The sequence below is a fragment of the Arachis stenosperma genome, chromosome 3, assembly GCF_014773155.1.
Source record: "Arachis stenosperma cultivar V10309 chromosome 3, arast.V10309.gnm1.PFL2, whole genome shotgun sequence".
In the NCBI taxonomy this organism is placed as follows: domain Eukaryota; kingdom Viridiplantae; phylum Streptophyta; class Magnoliopsida; order Fabales; family Fabaceae; genus Arachis; species Arachis stenosperma.
The window spans coordinates 152,199,146-152,219,925 of NC_080379.1; the positions used below are offsets into that span (position 1 = coordinate 152,199,146).

At 37.0% G+C, this 20,780-nt stretch overlaps 2 protein-coding genes across 5 annotated transcripts; both read left to right on the top strand.

Moving 5' to 3' along the window:
* Positions 1–5,643: 5,643 nt before the first annotated feature.
* On the top strand, positions 5,644–14,540 carry LOC130969261 (uric acid degradation bifunctional protein TTL-like). 2 transcript variants are annotated; one of them, XM_057894915.1, is made up of 6 exons: positions 5,644–6,001; positions 6,080–6,304; positions 12,660–12,877; positions 12,968–13,069; positions 13,873–13,966; positions 14,070–14,540. In XM_057894915.1, exons 3-6 carry the CDS (start codon positions 12,719–12,721, stop codon positions 14,321–14,323), a joined length of 609 nt encoding a protein of 202 aa, XP_057750898.1. In that variant the 5' UTR covers positions 5,644–6,001; positions 6,080–6,304; positions 12,660–12,718; the 3' UTR covers positions 14,324–14,540. The 2 variants fall into 2 exon arrangements, 1 of the variants encoding a protein (XP_057750898.1); XR_009081833.1 differs by lacking the exons at positions 12,660–12,877; positions 12,968–13,069 and having other exon boundaries at positions 5,649–6,001.
* A 1,200-nt stretch (positions 14,541–15,740) lies between these two features.
* LOC130969793 (uncharacterized) lies at positions 15,741–19,937 on the top strand. 3 transcript variants are annotated; one of them, XR_009081922.1, is made up of 7 exons: positions 15,741–16,002; positions 16,908–17,280; positions 17,399–17,634; positions 18,095–18,330; positions 18,413–18,505; positions 18,623–18,724; positions 19,418–19,936. XR_009081922.1 is itself a non-coding variant. In XM_057895682.1 (6 exons), exons 2-4 carry the CDS (start codon positions 16,908–16,910, stop codon positions 18,146–18,148), a joined length of 663 nt encoding a protein of 220 aa, XP_057751665.1. In that variant the 5' UTR covers positions 15,741–16,002; the 3' UTR covers positions 18,149–18,505; positions 18,623–18,724; positions 19,418–19,937. The 3 variants fall into 3 exon arrangements, 1 of the variants encoding a protein (XP_057751665.1); XR_009081921.1 differs by having other exon boundaries at positions 18,095–18,309; positions 19,418–19,934; XM_057895682.1 differs by having other exon boundaries at positions 18,095–18,505; positions 19,418–19,937.
* The last annotated feature ends 843 nt before the right edge of the window (positions 19,938–20,780 follow it).

Genomic DNA, 20,780 nt, shown 5'->3' on the forward strand with positions numbered 1-20,780 from the left:
ATTATCTCAGCCATTCTGATTATGTAAGTTTATTTAATATTTTGTTAAATTTTTATAATTATAAATATTGTTCTTAAAATTTAGTTGTTCCTGTTGTTGTTAGGATCTGAACTTAGAAATATATATAGAATGACTAGAACTGTTTTTTAAATTGTTTTTAATTTTTTTCACGAACTTTTTTTATTTTTTATTTTTGAAAATTATTATTGTTATGGTCTGAATATTTATTATTGTTGTAACATAGAATCTGAAAATGTAGTTAACATGAGATGATGTTATATTCATTAAAACAAACAGTTTTTTTTTAATTTGTTTAGTTTTTTTTGATATATTTATTAGTGTTTGAAAGTGAAGTGAATATTAGTATTTAGAAAATAAATTATAAAATATAAATCGGATTATTAAAAAATGTTTTTTGAAGAACGTTTCTTTTTTTATTTTTGAAATTTTTTTAATTTTTTCTAGTTATAATTGTTATGAAATTAAATATTATTGTGGTGAATGTAAGAATAAAAAATGAATGGTTAGTACTAATTTTTTATAGATATTTAGTTTGATTTCGTTAATTATAATCATAATTGTTAGGAAGTTAATTATTCATTATTGTTATTAGAAGTTGAATTTAGGAAGATAATGTGAATGATTATTAGTATTTTTTAAAATTTACATATATGTGTTTAACTTTACTTATTAATAGTTAATAGCTAATTAAAAATAATACAAATTTTGATGTTATATGTTAAAAAAATTGGAATCTACCCGAAATAAATAAATAACCAGCATGTATTATAATCTAATCTAATGTTGTGATATTCCTAAATATTGATTAGTAATGTATTTATTAGTTGATGTCATTAATAGTTAGTTTTGAGAAATTTCAAGGAATAATAATTTAATTTAGAAGTTGTATATATTTGTTTTACTTTGACTTAGTTAAATAATTTATAAATGTCGTGTGGCTTTAACTAATATGTGTTGTTGAGTTATTTGTGCAAATTTTGTTAATTATTTGTTCTACTTAAAAATTTCTTACCTCTTAGTAGTAAGTTAGTAATTGTTAATTAGTTGACTAATATTTTTTTATGTTTTTTGTAGAAATTAAGAATGTTGACCTGTGACCATCCAGTTCCTCCTGATCGGTACGACAATAGGGTGGAGGAGTATTTACAAGTAACTGGGTTTTATCATGTATTTCAGATTGGTGTAGTACAGTGCCAGAAAGCACTTGTGAATGCTCTAATCGAACGGTGGCATCCAGATACACATACCTTTCACCTACCCATTGGTGAATGTGCCGTAACTCTTGAAGACGGGGCTTTAATTCTTGGTCTTCCGACGGATGGTCTTCCAGTCACGGGGATGACAATGAGTAGTTTCGAAGCGTTGCAGGCTTAGTGTTTGGATCAACTTGGAGTTGCACCGTGTAAGGAAGAGTGTAGAGGATGCTGCATAAAGCTGACGTGGCTGCGCGATCTAAAAGAAAATTTACAGTTGACAGATGAGATTAGTATACGTAGGTATGTGAAGTGCCACATTATGTTGCTGATCGGGATGATCTTGTTTGGGGATAAATCTGGGGCAGCTGTGCACTGGAAATTTCTACCATTGCTTCGTGATTTCTACAGTATTGGACAGTACAGCTGGGGATCAGCATGCTTAGCACACCTCTACAGGGCATTATGCAGGGCATCTCGCTTTAACTGCAAGGAAATTGATGGTCAACTAACACTTTTGCTCGGATGGGTTTGGATGCGACTGCCTTATCTATCGCCGCTTCCTAGGGAACCCCGCAGTTTTTCGCTAGCAAACAGGTAATATTATGACATAATGTATCCGTTTGTTGATATTTAGAATACAAATGCACTAAATAAATATCTCATATTAGGTGGCGTAACTGGGAGCGTGGTGACCGACGATATAGATATTTGACACTGAGTCACTTTAGGAAGGCCTTTGATGAACTTCAAGAAGGCCAGGTTAGTTTTCATTAAAGATGTATTACTTTCGGTTTTAGTGTTTAGCTAAATATGATGAGGCATTGGTATTGTAACTGTGATGTCGGTTGTAATTATGAGTTTCATTTATGATTGACAGTTTGTGTGGTCTGCTTATTCTGTGGATCGCGTGGATCCGAATATAATTCTTCCTGAAATCTACATGCAATCGGTTATCTGGAGCGCAACAGTGCCATTGGTGTCATTCGAATGCATCGAGTGGCATGCTACTGATAGGATTAGGTGACAATTCAGTTTCGTCCAGGGAATACCTAGTCAGGAACAGAATCTGGACAAGGCGCATGGAGAAGTCCTGACTGGTCCTAAGAATTCTAAGAAAATTGGATTCTATATGCCTTATGCAAAACATATGGAAAGCTCTTGGAGGTGACCAAGCACCGTTACTCCTTTCCACAGCGGCATTTATGGATTCATGACGGTCGGATATCAGTCCCACACCATCCCGAGTTACAACATGCTGACGAAGGTTACTAAGGAAAAAGTACCATGCATCAGAAGTCTCTCCCTCCACAATAGCGAACGCAATTGGGACGATATTGTTATTGCCATCTTGTGAAACGGCCACTAGTAGACAACCCTTGTACTTCCCGTACAAGTGTGTCCCATCCACCTGGACAACGGGCTTACAATGTCTGAATGCCCTAATGCAGGGGTAATAACTCCAAAACACCCGATGTAATAACCGAATATTAGTCACCAAGTCATCACCTTGATATGCAGGCATAGTCTCAAAATGAACAACAGCTGATGGCTCCTTATGACACATGGCCTCAAACCATATAGGCAAGGCTTCGTACGATGCTTCCCAGCCTCTAAATATTTTTCCACTGCCTTTTGCTTAGCCAACCATGCTTTTCGATAACTAACGGTGTAGTTAAACTTCGATTGCACCTCTGCTATAACCGATTTCACCTTTATGGCGGGGTCAGCCTCAACCAACGGCTTTATTGCCTCTGCAATTGTATTCGAATCCAACTTCGAATGATCCTGAGAAATTGTTGCTCTCGTACATGTGTTGCTGCCATTATACCTTCTTATAACCTAACAGTACTTCCGGCTAATCATGCTAACCCGGATAAGCCAATCACACCCTGACCCATACTGTGTACACTTAGCATAAAATGTCAACGGCTCAGACTCATACACCCGATAGTCTACCTTCTTCGTATGGTATACTCTTTTATCGCCTTAATAACACATTCTCTTGAACTGAATTCAATCCCAACGGCAAATTCACCATCTGCGATAAAAGGAATTTCTGCCACAACGACGGCCATACAAAACATACTTAAAAAACATATATTGTAACATCAAAAATGAACGTAAACAATTTTTTACTGCATCCATTATGACATAACTCCATTTTATTTATATTTAACTAATTGACTTATTTACACTGACCACGAATTTATTTTCAACTAATTTACTGACTGATATTAATTTCTATTTAACTAATTCACTGGTTTACTATTTTACTAATAAATACTAATTTATATTAATGTAATTTACTAATTTACTATATCAAAAACAAATTTACATATTTACTGAAGTTTTCTAACTTAACTCATAAATCCTAGCCGATATTTATTTGATTTACTAACTTCTATATACTTTCTAATTTACATTCAACTAATTAAGTCACTTGCTAAAAATTAACTATCAAAATAAATTATTAACAAATTCCAAAACATTTTATAAATATAGAGAATTACGTACCTGCAGTGGTATAATCCGGAAACTCCGGAACATGCATGGCTTCCATATCCAAAACTCGCATGAATGATGGCTCCTGAAACGGTATTTCGTTTGCAAGTGCATTTGCCACATCTGACACATTCGGAGCCACAGCTCCGTCACCTTGATCTTCATCTCCATCTGGACCAACAACTTCGTAGTTGCTTTCGAACTCTTCTTCGCTATCGCTGTTGTAATCTTCCCGTAGAATATTCTGGTCGGCCTCAGATTGCTCAAACTCAACATACAACTCGATGAACGCCAGTTGACTCCGACTTTCAATATACATTGAAAACATCTCTTGCATGCTCGCTTCGTCCGTTACATATTTCGTTTGAAACTGGACGAATCCACCAAATACTTGTATAGGATATCTATATAGAATACAGGCCACTCTTCTTGCCCTCTCAGATTGAACATTTTCACAGATCACACCTTTGAGCTCTTCAAATGAGATTGTGAAAGGAATCACAACATCTAACGAATTTTCACAAATAAATCTTATTCCTTTAGATGTTTGTAATAAAATTTGACCAAAATAATACACTTTCAATAAAACTCTGTCACCCATTACTCTTAATCACATAAACAAAATCAAAAACTTGAGAACTTGATCTTTGAAACTATCTTGCTAAGTAAAGAACAAACAGAGATAAAAAAAACCAGAACCGTTGAAGAAGGAGAAGAAGACGCGAGAACGTCCCCACCCGCATTCAGACTCTTTTGTTTAGAGTCACCAAAATATCGAACCCTCCGATTAGGTATGATTCATTCAAAAAATTTTGAATAACTCCTAATCGCACCCTCCGATTTGATTACACGAATTAAAAAAAATACACTTCATCAACAACTCGGAGGGTCCGATTACGCTTATCAGCCAATTTTGTTTTAGTCACAACAACTCGGACTCTCCGATTAAGTATGCTTCCTTAAAAAAAATTTTAACAAATCCTAATCGTACCCTCCGATTTCATTAAACGAATAAAAAAAATTTCACCTCACTTGCAACTCGGACGGACCGATTACCAGTTCCAGAACATTAAAAATTCCATCTTCTTCAAATCGGACCAACCGATTTGTTGGTCCAAAATTGAGAAACAAACATATCGAAGGGTCCGAGTTCAATGACTTGACACCAGAAAAAAGGCTGCCCCACATTTTGGTTTAGCACCCCATGATGCCATATCCCGAGATGACATGCACGCTGCATCCATATCAATAAAATTGAGCCGTTTAAAACTCTTTGATGGTTTTGTTTTAAAACTTTCATTTAGATGTGTTGTTGATTGTGATCAGCATCACCTTTTTTTTCTTTCATTGTCAATGAAATTTTTTTATAGGTATCTTTCTATTATTAATTAACTTGTTAATATAGTCTTTTCTAATATTGATTGACTTATTAAATATGTGTCACATATTTATTATTCAACTGTATTGTATCATTAAAAATAATTTTATTCTGTTTTAATATGTTTATTTTTTTATTAACAGGAAGCTTTAATGTGAAAAAAATATTATTTTTTATAGAAATATGAGAAAATGTAACTATAAATCTATGATCACGATAGAATAAGTCATAATAAAAAAATTGTGACTATAGATTAAAAATGGTGACCATAGACAATTATATATATGTGAGATTATAACTAATTAAATTGTAATTATTTTCTTTCTATTTATCCAAGACAATATAGACAATTGAATTCTGGACACCTGATCATCGTATTTACTTATAAACATCTTCATATTATTTGAATAAATTAATAAATTTCTGGTAACTTAATTTGTTAAATAAAATCATTATTAAACAACTCAATATATTCAGTATTATTAAAATAATACTTCTGAAGAGATATAAAATATAAATTCCATAATAACCATGAAAGGAAAAAATATCATACAGTGTTAAAGGATTAATTTCCCCACATTGATAGAAAAAATTATCAATACTAGTTAATATCACTACCGCAGAGGCGGAGACTAGCGGCGGAGAAACAGCGGCCCATTCCAACAACGCCGCTAGTTGAGAAGATCCCAGCAGAGGTCAGCGGCGGTCATGGCAGGTACCGCCAAACGCCCCCTGGATAGCGGCCGTGCAGTCCGAACCGCTGCCAAATTGGTCTATTTATCTTGAACCCTCCAGATTTTACGAAGCCTTCTTGGCGCGAACAAAACCACAGGCAGAGGCGCGAAGAGCACCCAACCTAAATCTGGCGCAACCTACCCGCGAGTACACCCATAAACGCCGCTAGGTGAGTTTCAATTCCTTAATTCAATTCCCCCTTTTACCTTACTGCAATTAATCGAAACCCCTCCCCCCAATTTTGCAGAAACCCAACACTTGATTTTGCTAGCGCACCGAACACGAGCGGGAGCAGAGCCGCGTACCATCCGCTCCACCCGGCGCTTCCCTCTTGGCTGTCGAATCGCGCAGCGGCCAACCGTGGTTCTATCTCCGGCGACGAAGTTGAACATCTCATCGGGACTGTGTGAAACCATGACACCGTCCTCCATCGTGCGCGAAACCTAGCTATTGCTGCCTCCCCCTTTCACTGGTTTGTTCTTCCACAATGAGCTTTTCTTCTGGTTTTCATTATTGGTACCGAGTTCTGAACATGTATTTGTCTATTTGTTCTATAAATTGTGGTTAATTGAAGCTGTTTCGAGTTAGGGATTTCATTCTTCACGATGAATTAGCAGATTGCAAGTTTATCTTCCAAAAGATAAAAAAAATTTATGTGTAATACATCTGTCCACAATCATCAAGGATGAATTGCCCTGTTAATTTTTATATTCAGTATGGAGACTTGATTGGTTCACGTTAATATCCTCTATCTCTCACCCTTGAATCAATCTCTTATTGTGTAGACAGATAGAGTACTATTAGCTTTGTGTGATGAATGTGGAGCTGAGAAACAAGGTTGAGTGCTTTGAGTGAACAAAAAAGCATGTTGAGACCATAGGATTAATTTAATTTTACAGATTCTTTGATGCTCAATCGGTTGTTGATTGTTGTCTTTTTCTCCCCTTTTTCTTACGATCGATCCTCAAATTTATATTGCCTTCTTAAACCTGCTATAGTTAGTTGAACTTGAAGGGTAATCGTGTGAATTGGATTGAATCAAGCAATATTTTGGTTGAGAGACAAGAAAATCCCATTAGCCTTTGAAACATCACTGACTCCCCTCCCTGTGTATGTTGCTTTTAAAGTGTGAAATTAAATAGACTATTCTAGTTACAAGGTTCTGGATTAACCATGATATATAGATGCAAAGTGGTTGTCATCATTCCTTTTAGGTGCGTGTACAGAACTACAGATATACAAACGCTTTAGTTTTCATAATGATCTCCATTGTGATCTTTGCATTCTGTCCTGCATCTGTGGTCTGCCTCTAAGTTTGAAAATTTGAATCTACTCTGATAAATTTGATTTATTAATATTGTATCCATTCATCTTTTGCATATGTGAGTAGTGGAATTGACAATTCTTCTGGTTAGGAAAAGGGTTTTAATAAGAATGATTTGGGCCTGATGTAACCATAATAGTGTATATGTGTTATAACCAATACTTACCTGCATTGAAAACTTCTCACCACTGCATCTTTTGCCTATTGTTAGTAATGTTAAAGTGAAATCTACAATATTATGTGAGTTTTGGATATTGTTGGATAATTGATCATATAGTATATTTGGTGGCATTCTAATCTCCAAAAAAATCTGACTAATGAATGAAATGTTGAAGTCAAGATGAGTTACTAAGTTCTAACAAACATATAGATACATGAGTCTTTATTTCATTTTTGGTTTGACTGATTGGTACCTGTTATGTTCAACAAATTGCAACAGAATATACAGGTTTCCTTTGTATTATTATTTATGTGAAACTTGAAAGTAGTGCTTAACTAGTATCCGCAGCTAGCTAGATATTATGGATAGGATTTTAGTCACGGTTTATATACTAATTCCAACAGAATATACAGGTTTCCTTTGTATTATAGTCATGGTTTATATACTAATTATTGATAGAGATGTTTGGTTTATATAAGATAGTACTTTGGGCATTTATCCAAGAATGAAAAACAATGAAGATACTATGGACTCTGCGTGTTTACTTATTAAGTTTCTTTTTTTTACTTGACTTCAATTGATTTCGCTTGACCATGGTTTCCTATTTCTACTTCCTGCTTCGGTAATACAGTTTCTATGTCACATAGCAGATGAAGCCAAAATATCAAAAGAACCCAATTATATTCTTCATCATTGTTACTACAATTCTTAATGTTATAGCAGCTCCCTTACCATGGCTCAAAACCACATTTTCTTGTATGCCCTTTTTCTTTTCCAAGTAAAGGAACAATATTGACTTCTCAAAACCCGTTACCAGTGACTTGTTCTATATATTGAAATTGAGTTGAGTGGTTAATAATTCATTCTTAATCAATGAACTTGTTTATTATATTTACACGGGCAAAGACAATTATGGCAGGGAAACTATAATAAGAGCTTCTTATAAGCATACAAGGAGTAATATATCCTTAAAGTTTATGAATCTGTCCTCCATCTGTTATTATTGTTATTTTGACCCCTTTTTATTAACTTTCTTTTAATTCTAACTTTTAATACTGTTTTGTCTTCCATTTTCGACATATTTTAAAGATCCAATTCACTGTACATGATCATTGTTTAGTTATCTTTGTTGACCTATTTATTGTTTAATTTTAACAGTTATTCTTGGTTTCTTTTTTAATTTTTAAGGTAGCTTTTCTTTATCTTTTCATTTTTTGGATTTGGAACCAGCAAATCTTTCTACCAGTATTCTTTTAAAAAAGCACAGAATTTTAAACATGAGTAAGGCTCCTTCCCAATACCTTTCCTGTTCCACATGTTATCTGGGATGCACTCAACTTTGGTTCTGTTTCCGTTTTGAGTTATTGCGTCTCTTCCTACATGGTTTAGCTTGTAATATCTTGTCGAGTTTATTATCGTATGGTACTCTCCCTTAACATAATTGTGATAAACTGTTACTGGTTCAACTGACATACACCCTATTTTTTATTTAGGGTTTTGATTTCTATGTACTTTTTTACTAAGTATCTATTTGTGTGTGTTATTTCATTTACTAAGACATTGATAAGAGCTGGATTACAAAGCCACGAGGTAATACAGAATATAGGGATGGACTCAATATATTCCTCGACTTCGCATTTGCCAATGCATCATCCGATGGGATGATACATTGTCCATGCCCTATGTGTGGGTTCCGGTTTTTCCAGACTAGAGAAGATGCATACGATCATCTTCTGATGAAACCATTTCCCCCCAACTATACCTTTTGGTTACATCACGGTGAGAGGATAATAGACGAGAGACCCAGCGGTAGGGAAGAACTAGATCCCACTATAAATTCAGGAGATCAAATGCGTGACATAATCCACGACGCATTCAATTTGCCGGGACAGCAGAGCGAGGATGATGATTCCATGCATGGGCATGCTGGATACGTTGCGGATGGGTTGCCGTACTTATCTGATGAACCTAGTCACGAGGCTCGTGCCTTTCAAGACTTGCTTAATGACGGCGAGCAGGAATTATATCCGGGATGTTCAAAATTCTCGAAGCTGTCTTTCCTGGTTAGGCTGTACCATATAAAGTGCATGTGCGGAGTGAGCAACAAGGCTTTTGGATTGATTCTAGAGCTATTGGGGGATGCCTTTGAGCATGCACAGATTCTGAAGACCTTGCACGATGCCAAGAGGATCATAAGGAGGCTGGGTATAGAGTACAAGAAGATAGATGCATGTCCGAATGACTGCATGCTATACCAGGGTCCCGACCACGACCTGTCTAGATGCAAATGGTGTGGAGCATCCAGATGGAAGCAGAAGACCAGGAAGAATTCAATAGTAAGGATCAACGCTGTTGTCAAGAAGAATGGTAAACCTCAGGCGGCGAAAGTTCTTCGTTATTTTCCTCTGATTCCACGGTTGCAGCGGTTATTCATGTCCAGCAAGACTGCTGTGGACATGTTGTGGCACAAGAGAGGCACCAACTCTGACGGTTTCTTGAGGCATCCCAGAGATGGCGAGGGTTGGAAAGCATTTGACATGAGATATACTGACTTTTCGGGCGATCCGCGCAGTGTTCGCTTAGCCTTGGCCAGTGATGGCTTCAATCCTTATGGAAACCTCAGTTCAAAGTACTCAATATGGCCAGTGATTCTAATCCCATACAACTTACCCCCGTGGATTTGCATGAAACAAACCAACTTCATACTCTCTATGATTATCCCCGGTCCTAAAATGCCTGGCAATGACATAGATGTATACCTGCAACCCCTGATCGATGAGTTGAAGCAGTTGTGGGCCAGTGTTGATACCTACGACGCCAGTGAGAAGAAAACATTTAAGATGCGTGCTGCGTTGATGTGGACTATCAGCGATTTTCCTGGCTTGGGCAATTTGTCTGGTTGGAATACGTACGGCGGGAGAGCCTGCCCCACGTGTAACTTGGACGCCAAGACTATGCGACTCACTTTCAGTCAGAAATGGTGTTATATGGGTCATCGACGCTTCTTGAATCGCGATCACAGATATAGAAGAGACCGGATTAGATTTGATGGTAAAGTAGAGGATAGATCCCCACCTACCAAATTGACTGGCAGGGATGTCCTGAGACAATTGGAGGGTGTGCCCATCTCACAGGGCAAGGTGCATGCGGTGGGCGGTAAAAGAAGACGTGGCCAGCAGACTGTGGTGCAAGACGAGTCACCCTGGAAGATGAGGAGTGTATTCTTTGAGTTGCCTTACTGGGAGTACAACGAATTACGTCACAACCTTGACGTCATGCACATCGAGAAGAATGTGTGCGATAACATTGTATTCACCATGTTGAACGAGATCGATAAATCCAAAGACCACCTGAAAGCTCGTAAAGATCTCCAGATGATGGGAATCAGGCATGATATGTGGCCACTTGAAGATGGAAAGTATCCCGCTGCAGTCTTTACCATGTCGAACTCACAGAAGGATGTATTTCTTAGGACCATAAAGAATGTGGTTTTTCCAGACGGGTACTCTAGCAACATCTCTCGCTGTGTTGACTTAAAACAGCGCAAGTTATTTGGTTTGAAGAGTCATGACTGTCATGTTCTAATGGAACATCTATTGCCAATTGCGTCAAAACACGTATTGCCGACCCCAGTGCCCGCTGTCCTAGCCGATTTATCAGCCTTTTTCCGATTAATATGCAGTAAATCCATAGATCCTCAACAACTTCCTCTCCTTCAGGATCGTGTAGTCCATACTCTATGCCACATGGAGATGATATTTCCACCTTCCTTCTTTACAGTCATGGTTCATCTAACGGTGTATTTGGTCGAGGAGGTGCGTCTCGGTGGCCCAGTGCACTACCGGTGGATGTACCCAATCGAGAGGTAAAGATCCACTTAAGATTTCTCAGCCTGTTTTATTAGGAGCTATCACCTATTAATTTATATGTTACATTCTTGAAGGTACCTATGTCGTCTCAAGCAGTACGTGCGTAACAGGGCACAACCGGAAGGATCGATAGCAGAGGGCTACCTATCCGAGGAGATTCTCACATTCTGTTCAAGATACCTAGATAACGTCGAGACTAGGATCAACCGACTGACGCGCGTTGACGACCAGCCGACCGATGCCCGGCTGAATGAGATTGCCAACTTGTTCCCAGAGGTTGGAAAGGCGGTCGGGGTAGCCTCATTTTTCAAACTAACACCCACCGAAAAGCTTCAAGCACATCGTCATGTACTGGTCAACTGCATTGCTGTAGAGAAATTATTGGAGTACGTGCAGAGCCTGAGTTCTAAATTTATACCGTGAGCCAATTCGGTTTTGATAGTACTGAACTTGAAATACCTTTTTGTGTGCACAGTGAGTTCAGAGCCATCACAAAGAGAAGGTTGCGAAGTAAAACAAGGTCCCAGTCTCACGTAGATAATGTTGTGCACAGAGAATTTTCGAACTGCTCAGGCATACGATAATCTTAATATCTCCTGGATCCTACTACCATGTTATGCTTTCTTGCCTCTAATTGTTCAATGCCAGGTCACATTTGGAAGCGCCAATCATTCGAACGAGTTGCAATGGCTTGCTTGCGGTCCGAATGCTCAGGCCAAACGCTATCAGGCGTACAACATCAACGGATTTAAATTTAGGACCATGTCGAGGGAGGAAGGAATGAAAACACAGAACATCGGGGTTTATGTCACTTCGGATACTAGAAGTTATGCAAGTAAATGGGATGCCAATGTTGCTATTGGCGGTGTCTCGTATTACGGGAGATTAGTAGACATCATCGAGCTAAATTACAGTGGTCAATTCAATGTAGTCTTGTTCAAGTGTCTTTGGGCGGATACCACGTCGGGGAGAAGTATCCGACAGGATGTTTTCGGCCACACCTGTGTCAATTTTGCGACACCGATTCACACCGGTGATCGAGAAGACGATGAGCCATACATTTTGGCAACTGAGGCGCGTCTTGTATTCTACGTGGAGGATGAGGTGGAGAGCGGATGGAGTGTAGTAGTCCATGTGAAACCAAGGGATTTGTTTGACATGGGTGAGGACTATGAACATTGCGAGGTCGACCTTCATCCACAATCCTGTATGACTAGCTTGCCTGAATTTGATGTCGAAGGCCTGCGGTTGACAAGAGACGGTGATTTAGAGGAATCCATTACCGACGGGGTTGAAGACTGTGATGAGGCAGCCGATTCCTAAGAGATTGGATTGTATTTAATGGATTCTATGTTTGTCATATCGTTGGACAATAGGTCGAATTGATTGAGACTTCTTAGATTTTTTAAAACTTATCCTCTCATGTAAACTTATGCTGTACTTGGACGGTCTTTCTATCTCTGTTGACTTTCAGGGAAATTGGAGAGCAGAGACTTCTTTCTCATTTCCAGAAGCCGTTGGTTCGCAGAGAAGATGATAGATGCGTCTCCTTTCTCTTCGTTGGAGGTCGCAACCTCATTTGCAAGGCAGTTGTGGTTCAGAGAGTCCCCTATACAATCATGGTTGGATGCCTTCTCTGGACAAAGTCACCTCTTTCGAGCCATTCGTTATGCCCCAGGATCAATGATGAGGGTTTATTTGCTGCTACCCAATTTTATTTTGTAAATACTTTTCTTATTTGTGAGGGAAACCCATATATACATGTTTATGTGTAAATGCTAGGAATTGCTTCATTGGGACCGAAAGTACCGAGCCAAATATGGGTTTGAGTTTATAACTAGTACGGACTCGTGGGAGTCGCAGAAAATACTTGACGAGGTGAAGGTAAAATAGTGGTGTTATTCCAGGGCTATTTATCTAACGTATATAATATTTATCTATCTAGATATCTAAACTATTTTATTTGCTTTCTAAGATTATAATTAAATTCTGTTCATTGATATAATATAGACCCTTTAATTTTGTCGTACTCAAGCATATAATATTGATCCTTTTGTGGTTTCTAATTGCCATGTTTCTAATCTATGCGGGTGTAATAAATTAAAGAAAAATTTGATACCTGCTGAAGGTAATGTCATGATGAAACATTTTATATATATATAATGGGAAATTCTCAACCCTGTCATGAAGCTGAATTCTGGGATTACGTAGGCTTATTATCCTTATCCTATTTAATAGTAATGTCTCTTATAAAATACAAATGGCTGAGTTTTCTAGAAGGGCTCGAATGCATGCAATTAACCTTTTGCTTCTTTATACAAGTATATACATATATATGTCAACGGAAATTGCTGAAGGTGGGCGTTCTTTTAATTGTTCTTCGTACACTGAACTCTGTGCATGAGCTAAATTTTTTAATTCTAACTTAAGTAGGAGCGACCCCAAAGGTTCCAATTTTTGATGCTGTTATTTGTGTACTCCTTTTTGGATGCCATATCTTTTATGCCTTCTTGAATCTGTTTGCTACGAAATATTTTCTAGTAATAAACTTATGAGTCACCAGTATGGTAATGGTATAGGTTTGGAATGATGTGAATAATTATATATATCATATATTGTAAGGGATTGCATTGTCCATGATTTTTACAAAAAGTGTTTCTACATTATTTGGGTGGTGTGTTGTGCAGGTACGCTATGAAAATACTCTTGTTGTTGAACTGGATATTGCAGCACGAGAGGAGTTCAAACTCATAGAACATGGACTTGAACGACTATGGGAACGTAATATTATCAACTTCTTGAAATTCTTTGAATTAGAATAATTACGTTCATACACTAAGTCCTAACATTTTGCGCTTATATTTGGCCATGACGTACCTGTCAGGATTATCTCGATCCCAGGTTCAGGAGGCACCCGAAGAAACGGGGGAGGTGGTACCGGATTCAGTGGAGAAAGAGGCTGTTGTCTCCTCCGAAAACTCTGCAGAGGCTAATTCTGCTGGACAAAAGGCCTCGATGCTATCATATGACCTCAATAAAATGCCGGACGAGAATGAATATCCATATGGTGGAATGTCCCCTGATACAAAGAATGCATGGCACCTATCTATGTGGGCGACACGATACCTGAACCCTTAAAGATATTGCAATAGTTCTAAAAATTTGGGTTTGGATTTATAGGCTGCCCAAGACTTCTGTGTTGAAGTTGTCGTGACTTAATGGAACTCTTTAAATTGCTTATAGGGATCGTTAGTATGCTGCATGTTGAATGCCCTTGGTCTACTGTTTTACCCATTTATGCAGTTTTTTAACTTGACTGTTTCAAGTTGCTGATTAATATAATTTTTTTGGACAATTTAGTGACCTATTTTGCTATGATTCCTGCCATGGTCCGCATAGAGTATACAACCCTGTTGAATGCTACAAATGCTACAAATGCTACAAAAGCAGGTTGTGCATTTCAGGCAAGACTTGTGATTTTTTAGTTTTTAAAAATGATATTTGGTTGTTCACTTCCATCCAGGCAACTCCCATTGCTTCAGTTATAGTCTACCTCTTAACACGCTCCATATCACTAGCATTCCTTCGCTGAGCAGATGTAGCCATTGCAACAGCACTAATACAAAAAACGACACATACTTTGATAACAGCCTAACATATTAAGCAAGAATAAAAATGTTAAAGGCTGAAAAATACTAACCTCAGAATAAAGTAAACAGCATGCTACCAACACTCTTTGTCTTTTAAAAATGATATTTGGTAGAAGTGAAAACTTTTTTACATTTTTTTTAATCCAAATCACTTTACTTCAAAATCAGTTAACAGAATTAATTCTACAAAGGAAGAACCAAGCTAATTTGCTTAGGTTTGTGCACATATTTGTTGAATCTCACTTCGTACAGAAAAAGAGTTTAGTCCTTTATTTGCTTGCGAATATTGTGTTGACTTTGGCATATGATAGAGGATAGAAAAGGAAAAGAGAATCAGTCATGTACCAATTCTTCCAAGAGGATAGAAAAGGAAAAGTTTAGTCCCTTTTTATCTTTTATGTATTTCTTTTATTTATTATTATTTAAAAATACTTTAGATTATGTAATTTACTTATTATATTTATTAATTTATTTTAAACACATATATCAAAAGTATTATATAAACAAATTTATATTATTTACGATATATGACTTATATCTTTTATAATTTGGAGAAAAATTAGAATTTTATGGAAAAAACTTTGATATAAATGATTTTCTTAAAATTTATTTTAGGTTAAAATAATATTAAAAAAACCAATATTTTTTTTTACCTTTACATTTTAATATGATAATTTTAATGTTATGTTTTCGATCCCCTCTTTATAAGATTTCTGGATCTGCCACTTATTATTATTATTATTATCATTATTATTATTATTATTATTATTATTATTGTTGTTGTTTTTTTCAAAGCTAAGGAATTAGTAATAAACTTAGTTTTTAGTCAATTTTTAATATTTCAGTTTCCTCCCAATATAATCATTCCCGCGTCTCAATATCTTTTTATTTCGTCAATAGTTACTCAGAGAAACAAAATATGGATCTGATTCAACCTAATTTCAAAATCTCCAGCTGCTGCGACCCACCTCTTCTCCCCACTCCTTAAACATTATATAACACACACAGCCCTAGCACACTAATCTGGCCTCTCTTCGTTGTCGCCGGGGGGAACTGCTCGTCTATCCTTGATCTTCAGCTTTCAGAACCTGCCGGTCACGTCGCTCTCATTATCATATTGGTAGTCATGGTTTTGGTCTTGTTGTTAGGCCCGCCCTCTCTGTTCTGGTAACAACCTCTATTTCTTCCAATAACATTTGCCATGTTCTAATGTGCATGCAGTAGGTTTTCTGATCGACATTGATGAATTCGGTTCTCATAAGTGTATTTTAAATCTGAACCCCCTTTAGTTTACTGATGCTTTCATGAGTAGTGCTAGTGTTTATGAGTTTTTCTTTTGCATTTTTCCATCTGTGTGTTGATATTGAGATGGCTTTTCGTTAGTCTGTCATATTCTCTTAGTATATGCTTGGTGGTTCGATGTAATTGGAAAGAAAGAATGAAGGGTAGGGATTTGGGGGGCTTAAGAACACACAGATACGGTTCGGGATTTTGTTATTAACCGACTATTGTATACAGAAAATGATAATCAAATTCTAACATTTTTTTAGATAAATTAAAGAACTAATTATTAAACTAACCAAACTTAATCACCTATAGTAATGAAATTATCATGACTTCATAATGAAAAATGCTGAAACAAGGTTCTTCATTATTACATAAAGAGAAAGAGCACTCACTAGGCACTAACGGCTGTGATCCTTCCATGTGCAGTTGCTATATTCATATCATGGTAACCTCATAGTTATTTAGTTAGCACAGTAGGCGTGTTATGATTTGTAACCTCCCCCTTGTGAACACGTTACTTGATTTGGTTATTCTTGTTCATTTGGTGTTATAACTTTTGTTGGCCTTAAAGATTCATGGTTTGCTTTTGTAATGATGAATCTGATTTATAAAGAACAGGTAGAGTATTCTAGCTTATAACCATGTCTTGTGCTGAGTAACTCCTGGCATTGCTTACAAGTTAATATTTTGGCTTCTAGTATACATAAACAAAATTTACCCGCATTATATGTTGCTGGAGTTAATGTCATGATTTTTTGCCTGCATCATGTCACTATGAATTTAAGATGGCTAGGAAAGGCCGGTTTACCAAAAAGGCTAAATCAGGACCAGCATGCCAGCAGTCTCAAAAGGCACCGGCTTCGGCTCCGTCTCCGACTTCGGCTCTGCACCAAGATGAATCTGAAATTCCCCAAGCAAGCTATGGTGGTGTCCATACAACTGTACGCCCGTTCCGTCCACCACGCAGTGAACCAAGGCCTGCTCCACAGACGCGCACTTATAGCAGTCAAAACTCGGAGCTGGGATCCGACCAAGTGGATACCAATGCTCATGAAGTGGATTCTATTGACCAAGAAGTTGACGACCGCTCTGTTGCTTCTAGAGCTCAGAGTCGCAAAGGACGGAAGACCACAGAGTATTGGACGGTTAAGACCATCGGTAACTTTCTATTAGATTTACCGTCTTCAATTTACTCTTTAGTATGTGTTACTTTAGATTTCTTCGTGCAAACGGTCTACAACGGAGACATATATAAAGGTTTATAATTGGCTTGTAGATTCCGATGGCACAATCAAGGCGGCTAACATCAGTGTGAGGGAGGCTATGGAACGGTCCAATGGTAGAAGGATCGTACTTAGGTTCAACAATGAAAAGCAGCCAGTTGGAGACGAAGCTGGCCTGTTGAGTGGCGTTCTTGGCATGCTTGGATCTGACTACGGTAAATTCCCTATCTGCGAGGAAAGTTGGCGTCACGTTACCACTAAGGAAAAAGTTTATTTCGAATGTGTCAAGGTAAGAGTTTATATCCGATCTAAGTTACATCTGCTTATTCATGATTAGAATTGATTATTTTAGGAATAGTAATTTATTCTTAAATTAAAAGTAACTTAAATACAACACAAAGTGTTTGTATATAAAGTGCTCATGAATACACCGATTTTATTCACAAACTTCTGTGTACTCTTAATATATGAGTTTACATTTTTTCTTTTTAATTTGTTGGCCTTTGGATTTCTGTTAGTAGCAATATACAATTTTTAATCCCTTTGTGCGTTTTTTTTAATCAATATTATATTTGAGTCAATAGACATCTTTTACTCCATTTTTTTGGGTTCTGGTCGGTTGGTGCAGCTTCTTCGATTTATTCTTTATTGCTAAAAGATGTTTTTGTAATGGATGGCTACCTTTTACCTGCTACTTGACCAGCGAGTATTACAGCAAATAATTTTAACGAATCGGGTTACTTATGCAGCAAATCTTTGAGTTTGATGAAGATAGTGACGGAGTTATAAAAAAAATATTTTGAAAAGTATGGGGAAGTCCTGGAAAGATACAAGGCTAAGGTTGTATGATGATTACTACGAGCCAACACTGTCGACTGAAGAAAATATCGAGAACCGTCCGCCAGGAATTGATTGAGATCACTGGCGATGGTACCTTGATTATCGCGCCAAACCTGAGACGAAAGTAAAAATAGTATTTATATTGGTATAATATAGTACAATCCCCTTTGCATTGTGTCTTTTTTAAAATAGCTTCTAACGACCGTTTATCTCTTATGGACCAATAGGAAAAGTGCAGGAAAAATGCATTAAATCGATCAAAACAGCTGTATACACACACTGGCTGTTCAAAAAGCCTGGCTCGGCGGAGGGAAGAAGAGGTAGTGTACTTTTTTATTCACTCTTCAGTATTGTACTGCTCTGCATAATCCCCATTTAATTTTTTATTCTCCCTGATTGCGTGGTTTTCGGTGATGGATTAAACTTTCTTATTTCAGTAAGAATAAGAAGGAAGGATAGTCAGTAGAGGAGAGTTGTGGATCAAGGTTCACAAAAGAAGGGATGGCTCTTATATTAATGATGAGGCGAGAGAAATTGGTGTAAGTACAACTTAGTATGATTAGTCATTACATTTATGATATATAATGCATCCATAGTTCATTGTTGCTTCTTAGTTGCCTATTCCTTGTGTGCTGAGCTGAAAATAGGTTGTGGGTTTCTTTTCATTCAATGTTTACAAATAAGTTTTTGGGTCCAACGCTTATACCATGAAGTAAACTTGGTTTAGGAGAATTTATATATGTAACAGCTCTAATTCTTTGTTTCAAAATATATATGTAACACATGATTGGGAGAATTTATCAAAATTACATGCTGTAACTAGTATTGAATTATTTCTCTGCCCATTTTATTTATTTATGTATTAATACATTTATTTAAATGAGCGATATTCTGAGAGCGTGTAATATGCATAAGTTTAGTAATAGAGAGAGAACAGTAGAAGGTTGGAATCTAAGTTTAGTAATAGAGGAAGAACAGTATAAGTCTTGGAATCCAAGGAGATCTGAATAGTGAAATCTATAGCGTACTTGGGTGTCTTGTGGTTCCTCAAATTGATTTTGTAACAGAACTGGAATCCAATCCATTCAAAAATATTCCCTGCTCTCACTTCAGATGTATATCCCTATGCATGCTTATGCTTATCGTGTGCCTCAAATATATTGTCTCAGTTTAAGTTTTAATTAAGTTGAATGTACTTGAATCGGATCTATATTGTTGTTTTATGTCTGTAGGAAAGACTTCTGGAGATTGAGCAAGAAGATGAGTCTTCTAGAGTCTTGTCTTAAAATGATTCCCTTGCTCAGGTTTTTGGAAGAGAGAAACCGGGTAGAGTGCATGGAGTGGGTCTTGGACTGACTCCTTGTCAACTCTTTGGTACAAATTTGCGGCCATCAGTAAACCGAGTCCTAGAAGAGGAGACGCAAAGGAAGCTGAATGAACTACAGACAGAACTGGAAGCTGAGAAGTTGAAAAGGAAGGCGATGGAAGATGAAGCAGCAGCAGACAAGAAAAGGATAAAGGTAATGGAGAGTGCTTTGATTTATCTTTTTCAACGGCAGGGTAAGGAGCTGCCACCAGAGATTGCTGCAGGGATGTGTTAAGTGGTTTTGATTCAGTAGAAAATAGTAGTTTAGGATTGAAATTGTTTTGGATGGATGCATACTTTTTTTGAAGTAGACTACGCAACTCTTAGCAAGAGATTTATTTTGTTGATATTTTGATAAATACATTTTGGTTTTTGGATATTTTTCTGGTTTTGTCACATGTTTAGATTCTATCCGTCAATACAGTCACTCCTAAAATAATTAGAAATCCAGGGAACCAAATTTATTATAATATTTAAGTAAATTTTACGTGATTTCATAAATAAAAACCCAAATTATGCATTTTTTTTATTTTTTCTTAACTTGGCGGCGGTTCTTAAAACGCTAGAAAGACTAAAAAAATATGGCACTTGTATGGTGGATTGCGGCAGTTCGCAACCGCCTATAAACATGGAGACAAACCGGACCTATACTGCGGCGGTTGTACGATAGCCGCAAAATACATTCAAATTAGAGGAAACTGAATTGATTCGCGGCGGTTTTTAAACCGCTGATAAACAGAGTAGAGAATCGTAGAACGTTAATTTTGCGGCGGTTATTTTAACAGATGCTGCGAAATATGTATTTAGCGGCGGTTATACCAGCGGTTGCTGGAAATCGCCGCTGAACTCAGTCCCCGCGCTCATAACCAGGGCGGTCACCATAGCCGCCGGAAAACTGTTTTGCGGCGGTTTAAAACCGCCGCTAAAAGGAGAAAAAAGCGCCGCTAACCTCCGCCTGTGCTGTAGTGTATGTTTAAAATAAAAACTACTTATGTTATTGTACGTTGTCTCTCATATCATGTTTATAAATAACTATATTCAATAATTTTATGAATAAAGTTCTATATTTAAGCAAAATACTTAATTAAGTCTAACTAAATTATTATAATTACTTTTTAAATCACGCATCTTTTTTTTTCTATTTCTTTTTTCCTTCTCTTTCTCTCTCTCATTTTTCTTCTTCTAAATTCTCGTACGCAAGTTCTTCTTCCTGTCTCATCCTCCTCCTC

Coding starts and splice junctions, on each gene's coding strand:
- LOC130969793 (XM_057895682.1), top strand. CDS start 16,908: ATGGCTAGGAAAGGCCGGTTTACCAAAAAGGCTAAATCAGGACCAGCA. Junction 17,281..17,398: donor TTGGACGGTTAAGACCATCG/GTAACTTTCTAT, acceptor ATTGGCTTGTAG/ATTCCGATGGCACAATCAAG. Junction 17,635..18,094: donor TTTATTTCGAATGTGTCAAG/GTAAGAGTTTAT, acceptor TTACTTATGCAG/CAAATCTTTGAGTTTGATGA.
- LOC130969261 (XM_057894915.1), top strand. CDS start 12,719: ATGATAGATGCGTCTCCTTTCTCTTCGTTGGAGGTCGCAACCTCATTT. Junction 12,878..12,967: donor CCCCAGGATCAATGATGAGG/GTTTATTTGCTG, acceptor TGTAAATGCTAG/GAATTGCTTCATTGGGACCG. Junction 13,967..14,069: donor ACTTGAACGACTATGGGAAC/GTAATATTATCA, acceptor CGTACCTGTCAG/GATTATCTCGATCCCAGGTT.